General features: G+C 43.7%; 1 protein-coding gene across 1 annotated transcript; it reads left to right on the forward strand.

Annotated features, from left to right (window-relative positions):
* Positions 1-967: 967 nt before the first annotated feature.
* Positions 968-6,968, forward strand: LOC146008447 (uncharacterized). The gene is made up of 2 exons (XM_083147739.1): positions 968-1,632; positions 5,210-6,968. Exon 2 carries the CDS (start codon positions 5,229-5,231, stop codon positions 6,618-6,620), a length of 1,392 nt encoding a protein of 463 aa, XP_083003865.1. The 5' UTR covers positions 968-1,632; positions 5,210-5,228; the 3' UTR covers positions 6,621-6,968.
* Positions 6,969-8,336: the final 1,368 nt, after the last annotated feature.

The following is an 8,336-nucleotide window of genomic DNA, read 5'->3' on the forward strand; positions in this document are numbered from 1 at the left end:
ATCGCGCCTGCTCCTTGCGCTATAGTCCCGTTATAGATCGCGTTATAACGTAACGTAATCTTGTAAATGTAACCTGCACTTACACTCATTGACCACCAGATGTCACTTTTCCCAAACAGTACAGCGCATGCGTAAAAATCTCTTCTACAAAACAGTGGCCGCCACGACTTTTCGCTACGGATTTTGTCCTTACTTTACGGACAGATTGTTTTGTATTTATTCGCAGAAGCAGCTACGTACGGTCATTTATGTAATTGGTACAGAAGCCATGCTAACCTTTGCTATTGCTGGATGACTACTTAAAACATTATTTGAGGACCTACAGTATCATACTTTACACTACGGATTTTGTCCTTACTTTACGGACAGAGTTCTTTTCTTTTATTCGCAGCCGCAGTGACGTACTGGATGGTCATGAACTGTATTTGATTGGTGCAGAAGCCATGCTAACCATCTGCCAGGAGTAAAATCACAGGCAATAGTGGCCTAGTGGGTAGAGGCACGGCTTCACTATTTCAGTATCAGTAGTTCGATCCTCAGTTGATTACATTATATTTTTATTTTTTAAACGTTTTTTTTTCGCAAAATAGATTTAGCTTTTCAGGTAAAACTCCTTGCCTTGAGGACCGTGTTTCGGGATTAAATTCGCTAACCATTGCTAACCAGCCACTTTTCACTACGGATTTTGTCCTTACTTTACGGACAGATTGTTTTGTATTTATTCGCAGAAGCAGCTACGTACGGTCATTTATGTAATTGGTACAGAAGACATGCTAACCTTTGCTATTGCTGGATGACTACTTAAAACTTTATTTGAGGACCTACAGTATCATACTTTACACTACGGATTTTGTCCTTACTTTACGGACAGAGTTCTTTTCTTTTATTCGCAGCCGCAGTGACGTACTGTATGGTCATGAACTGTATTTGATTGGTGCAGAAGCCATGCTAACCATCTGCCAGCAGTAAAATCACAGGCAATAGTGGCCTAGCGGGTAGAGGCACGGCTTCACTATCTCAGTATCAGTAGTTCGATCCTCAGTTGGTTACATTATATTTTTATTTTTTAAACGTTCTTTTTTTTTTTTTTAAACTAATACAGTTACAGTAGTTGGTGCTTATCAAAATCTTTCGGACTTTTCCACAAACAAAAACGATAGTTAATACCCATACTGTACATACTGTACTGCGCTACAGAGAACGTTTTTTTTCAGCAACAATAGATTTCTCCAAACTCAGACACAGACCGACACCTCAGACAATAAGATGTTGATTGCAGTCATATGTTAATTTCAGTCTGCCTTTTTGTTTCGCTGGTAATTGTACATAATTCAAATGCACCTATCAGCTTCATGAAGGATTTCCTTTGTCTCTGCCAGCATAAATTCAGCTACAGTACATTAAAATTGTCAAACAATCCAGTTTGTTTTTCTGCATCTAAACCGTGTAGAATTGCTACGGATCGTCTCTTCATCTCTTGCCTGTATACAAGCACGAGATTCTACCTGTACACCTGGACTATTCATTCTGCTGAATCCAAAGTCAAGTTGTTGCTGCTTTCGTGTTTCTACCGTTTTACCATCATACTGCCTTCCTTCCGCAAGAACACTACTGTATCTTCTCGCTGGAGCAGTAAGTACTGTACACTATACAGTAGTACAGTCATTTGTACATTTCACTGATTGCTGCATTACAGTATACAGTAAGCAGCACTACAAAACGGTCCCTGCGCGGAAGCGCTCGGTTCCCACCCTTCCCTGAATGAAGATGTTTCCCTTCTTTCCCTACTGTTCAAATGCACCCGGTGCAGAATACTGTATACTGTACAAGTGCCATTGAGAATATTGTACAATGTGTTAAAATTGCCTGGTGTGTATGGGCCGCAAATCCCCGACTAGCGATGACAGTACTCTATTAGGGTGGGCTACTGTAGGCTGCTAAATACTAGTTCTCTTCGTAATACCATTGGTGTAATACCGTAAAACACGTATTTTTTCCTCAAACGAGGGGACCGGTGTTTTTCTCATGTTTACAGACTGTTTCGCAGAGTCAGTCAGTAATAGGAGCACATGTGATACAGTATCGTGATTTTCAGCCATGTTGGGAATCGAGATGGCTGCACAGTGCAGTAGAGATAGCGCCATGTGGAATATTGTACAATGTGTTAAAATTGCCTAGTGTGTATGGGACGCAGATCCCCCGCTACATTTGCGAGGGCAGGATCAACTTTCCCTCCCCCTTACTGCACTTCTGCTTCAGGTACTGTACCATACAGTAAGTACCATAATGAACAGTGCATGATTCTCTTGAGGATCATACAGTACACACTAAACGTTTTTCATCTGAAAATTGCCTGGTGTGTATGGTCCAGAGTTCCCCGACTAGAGATGAGAATACTTTATTAGGCTACTGCAGGCTGCCGCTATGGGTATTGTCCGTATAATGTGTAATAAATCCTGGATTGGGGTATTGTCAGTAATATTGTTGTAATACCGTAAATAACGGATCATTTGGCATTTTTTCCCGCATACTGTACTTGTAATTGAAGTAGTCACAGCAATAGGATCACGTGGTATCGTGATTTTCCGCCATTTTAGGGATCAACATGGATGCCACATACAGTACAGTGCAGTGCAGTAGAGATACTGTAGCGCCATTTAGAATATTGTACGTGTTAAAATTGCCTGGTGTGTATAGGCCGCAGATCCCCGACTAGCGATGACAATACTCTATTAGGGTGGGCTACTACTGGCAGGCTGCTACTATGGGTATTCTCGTATAATCTGTGCAACTGTAAATACTGTTGGTGTAATACTGTAAATACTGTATACTGTAGTAACGTATTTTTTCGCAGTTTGGGGATTTTTGCGCATATTAATAGACTATTTCGCAGACTCAGTCATACTGTTTGTGTAAAAAAATCCCCTAGCTGTGTACAAAATCCCCTAGCTGTGGGTGTTCGTATTGTAATACTGTACAGTAATTACTGTACAGTAATACTAGATTACAGGTATCCGGAGAACCAGAATACTGTACCAGTTTATTTTTTTATTTTTTTTATTACATTTTTTATTAATTCATTGCATTATTATTATACAGCAGGAACAGCATGTGGTGTCATTGCATTATTATTATTACAGTATACAGAGGGAGCAGCCTGTGGTGTCATGGCATTACTTTTGTATTATACAGGGGGAGCAGCCTGTGGTGTCATGGCATTATTACAGTATTATACAGAGGGAGCAGCCTGTGGTGTCATGGCATAATGCCATGACACCACAGTCTGCTCCCCCTGTACAATAATAATTATGACACCACAGGTGGCTCCCCCTGTATAATATACAGTAAAATGAATGCCATGACACCACTGGCTGCTCCCTCTGTATAATAATAATAATGCAATGACACCACATGCTGTTCCTGCTGTACTGTATAATAATAATGCAATGACACCACAGGCTACTCCCGCTGTATACTGTAATATACAGTACAGTACAGTAACAATAGTAATACCATGACACAAATTATTATACAGGGGGAGCAGCCTGTGGTGTCATTGCATTATTATTATACAGAGGGAGCAGCCTGTGGTGTCATGGCATTACTTTTATATTATACAGGGGTAGCAGCCTGTGGTGTCATGGCATTATTATTATGCAGAGGGAGCAGCCTGTGGTGTCATGGCATAATGCCATGACACCACAGGCTGCTCCCCCTGTACAATAATAATGACACCACAGGGTGCTCCACCTGTATAATATAAAAGTAATGCCATGACCACAGGCTGCTCCCCCTGTATAATAATTTGTGTCATGGCATTACTATTATTAATAGTAATGCCATGACACAAATTATTATACAGGGGGAGCAGCCTGTGGTGTCATTGCATTATTACAGATACTGTATGTCGTTTTAGATCATGTTAACTTACTACTATCCTGTGTTTTATCCTCGACCAGGCTCCTCCTGTCCTGCTGCGGCTCCACAAATTTCTGTTCCCCTCTCTGCGGCCTCCTGAAGCGTCCCCCACGAGTTGCTCTGCGGGCGGCCCCAGCCTTCCTCCAGTCTCTGAGTGCAGACGCGTGGGTGGGAGGCGTCAACGTCATGACGTCCACACCGCACCCAGCGTCTGCCGACTGCCACTGGGGATAAGAGGGAACAGGCTGCCGGCCGGAGCCCTCCTCCACGTAGCCGTGGAGGCCGGCGGCCATGTTGCTGTGGCCTCAGACATCATTTAAAAAACCACAGTAACATGGCCGCCGGCAGTGAAAAAAAAAACAAACGGCAATGCGGCCTCAGAAACGGGCGCGGCGGCGCGGCCCGCAGCACACCTGCCAGAGCGGCCTGGGGGGCAGATGGCATCCTGCCCCCCGGCCCAGCCCGCCCCTGCCTCCACCCCTCCTAGTCTGTCTGTCTAAGCCCCATCTGTTAACGTACTGTACTTTTGTTTATCGCTTCATCCCTTTTATTGAAAAAAAAAGCTCATGTCTATGCAGTACGGTCACATAATTTTCGGTACTTGTGACTTACAGTATCTGGGCAGCCAATGTTGAAATTGTATGCCAGTACCCTAAGCATGCGATTTGATGCGATTTCCCTTGAAATTCCTTTGAAGAGAAAATTGCTGTTGCATTGTATGCTATTGTATTGCATGCGATGCGATTTGATGCGATTTTAATACTGTACTGTACTGTATGTACAGATGTACCCAGATGCCTGTTTCATACAGTATGTGAAATGGCCCCCCAGACCCCATTTTTAATTGTATTCCCACCCTGATGGCTAAATGCCCTCATTGTTAACGCCACCCCACTATCAACGCCAACCCGAAGCGTGGCGAGCGGCGGCGTTACGCGTCCTCCGACCTTTTCATACCCCCACAATCCACGTCGGCGTGGAGTTGATTTTATATAGTGTGGCGAGCGCAAGTGGGGTGGCGTTAACAATGGGGGCATTTAGCCATCAGGGTGGGAATACAATAAAAAATGGGGTCAATTGTATGATTGTATGCGATGCAATTTGACGCGATTTTAGGTGCGATGAAGAAAATCAGGCGCCCAAATAAGTCACAAGTACTGTACCTACTGTAATTTTCACTACTGTAATACCATAATACAATACTGTATGCTACTGTATTGTACTGTAACTAATGTACTGTACTGTACAGTATGTACTGTATTAACTTGAATCTTATTGTTGTGTATTGTAGAGTGCACTGCCTACTGAAGATGGTGAAAACAAAAAAATTCTATTCTGGAGAACCTACACTTGCATGTCCCAAGAGAATGGCTGCATTAGTGCCAAACATTAAAAATAATATCGTTAAGAAGAAAGCAGGAAAAGAAAATATTCCTGTTGTCAAACTACGGAAAAATGCCAAGGCCAAGAACAAGTCTTTGTTCGCGACTATAGGAGAATCTCACGATGACTGTCTGGTGCAAGACATTAACACTGATGCACAGCAAGACATTAACACAGTGACAGATGTGTCAGTTCCCGTAGATAATGACTTGCACCCTTTGGAGCTTCACATTACACCTCTGGAACAAAAATCTCAATCACCGTCCCGTAGGAAACTTAACTTTCTGGATCACAACCCACCACAATGTAGCTGCACAGGGCTGGTGAGAGACATTTTGGGCAAGATGACCCACCTGGAAACCCAAAACAATGGACTGTCTGTACATGTGGATGAACTGAAAGCGGAAATTCATGTACTGACAGGACAAATTAAAGTGCTGTCAGGAGGTCTGATTGACATGCTTGCTCAAGCCAAACAATGGCAAGCTGCTACAGGGCCACCCATTACACCCACAACATCTAATCCAGTACAATCACAATTTGACTGCCCTGATGCATTTGAAACAGAGGATTTTGACTTGGAAATGACCCAACCAACCACATCTTTCCACTTTTCTGATTTGGAGATGACACCAGCTTCATCCAACCGATTGGCCAGCCCTAGCATGGACACAGAAACTGTTTTACCAAATGAATTGGTGAACATGGACACAACACCAGTGTCATCTCACTGGTTGCCTGCCACACATAATGCTTCAGATACACAACAACGTCAGACCAACTTAACAAGTACCCCACTGACATCTCACTGGTTGGCTGACAGACACAATGCACCATCCCAAGCCTCTAACAACATGGACACTGCAATGGTTGCATCATCCCAATTGTCCCCTGGAAATATGATCGTCGCAACCTTACCTCAACATCAAAGAACATCACCTCTACATGAAAGAACACCTAGAATCATACCCAAAGAATTGTGCGCTGTGGGGATTTCCTTGCCTGACATGCCGCTCAAAGTCATCACAGCTGAGGGTGTCAACACTCTCTTTAAAGCAGCGAAGATGGAAATGCACCGTTATGCACAACAGATTTTCCAAGAGCATGTTTCTTTTGACCTGTATAAGAATTGGTGCAATCGGGTCAATTATGATGGGCAACGTAATAAATTTGCAATCCCAGAAAATCTGCGCCTCGATATAGTGACACGGCTCATGGGGAAATTTGAGCTTACAAAGGCTGATTGTACAAAGATAAAGGACACTATAAATGGATTGCTACGGATGCCCAGAGTTACACGCTGGACGTGCTTACTGTAGCACAGCAACTGGAGACGTCTCTTCAAACTGGCATCTACTGTACTCACAGAACAAAGGACTGGCAATGAAATGGAAAAAAAGTACGTTTATGATCTTACTGTACTGTATCTCTCTCCCTCTCTCCCATCCCCTTCCAACATACTGTATCTCTCTCTCCCCCCCCCCCCTGACATCCTTGTGACCATTCAGTACTAACGCTATTCTCTTTTCTTCTCTCCCCATGCCACTCTACAATGAGCAAAATCAAGCGAGTTTGGGACCGAGAACAAAGGACTGGCAATGAAATGGCAAAAAAGTACGTTTATGATCTTACTGTACATTATCTCTCTCCCTCTCTCCCATCCCCTTCCCCTGCCAACATGTCCCCCCCCCCCCCCCCCCCCGAAACCCTTGTGACCATTCAGTACTAATGCTATTCTTTTTTCTTCAACCCTTATCCACCACATGCCACTCTACAATGAGCAAAATCAAGCGTGTTTGGGACCGAGAACAAAGGACTGGCAATGAAATGGAAAAAAAGTACGTTTATGATCTTACTGTACATTACTGTATCTCTCTCCCTCTCTCCCATCCCCTTCCCCTGCCAACATTTCCCCCCCCCCCCCTAAACCCTTGTGACCATTCAGTACTAATGCTATTCTTTTTTCTTCAACCCTTATCCACCACATGCCACTCTACAATGAGCAAAATCAAGCGAGTTTGGGACCGAGAACAAACGACTGGCAATGAAATGGAAAAAAAGTACGTTTATGATCTTACTGTACATTACTGTATCTCTCTCCCATCCCCTTCCCCTGCCAACATTCCCCCCCCCCCCCCCCCCCGAAACCCTTGTGACCATTCAGTACTAATGCTATTCTTTTTTCTTCAACCCTTATCCACCACATGCCACTCTACAATGAGCAAAATCAAGCGAGTTTGGGACCGAGAACAAAGGACTGGCAATGAAATGGAAAAAAAGTACGTTTATGATCTTACTGTACATTACTGTATCTCTCTCCCTCTCTCCCATCCCCTTCCCCTGCCAACATGTTTCCCCCCCCCCCCCCGAAACCCTTGTGACCATTCAGTACTAATGCTATTCTTTTTTCTTCAACTCTTATCCACCACATGCCACTCTACAATGAGCAAAATCAAGCGAGTTTGGGACTGAGAACAAAGGACTGGCAATGAAATGGAAAAAAAGTACGTTTATGATCTTACTGTACATTACTGTATCTCTCTCCCTCTCTCCCATCCCCTTCCCCTGCCAACATTTTCCCCCCCCCCCCTAAACCCTTGTGACCATTCAGTACTAATGCTATTCTTTTTTCTTCAACCCTTATCCACCACATGCCACTCTACAATGAGCAAAATCAAGCGAGTTTGGGACTGAGAACAAAGGACTGGCAATGAAATGGAAAAAAAGTACGTTTATGATCTTACTGTACATTACTGTATCTCTCTCCCTCTCTCCCATCCCCTTCCCCTGCCAACATGTTTCCCCCCCCCCCCCCCCCCCGAAACCCTTGTGACCATTCAGTACTAATGCTATTCTTTTTTCTTCAACCCTTATCCACCACATGCCACTCTACAATGAGCAAAATCAAGCGAGTTTGGGACCGAGAACAAAGGACAGCCACGCCTTGCAAGAAGCTTTGTTGTGACCAACAGTACTTTAAATTATTGTACCTAAAATACTGTATGACTTTGTCCTGTTTAAATTAATGTGCTGTG

This window comes from Crinia signifera, chromosome 6 (assembly GCF_055691185.1).
Source record: "Crinia signifera chromosome 6, ASM5569118v1, whole genome shotgun sequence".
In the NCBI taxonomy this organism is placed as follows: Eukaryota; Metazoa; Chordata; class Amphibia; order Anura; family Myobatrachidae; genus Crinia; species Crinia signifera.

Excerpts from the sequence above, each read along its gene's own strand:
- LOC146008447 (XM_083147739.1), top strand. The coding sequence starts at position 5,229 with ATGGTGAAAACAAAAAAATTCTATTCTGGAGAACCTACACTTGCATGT.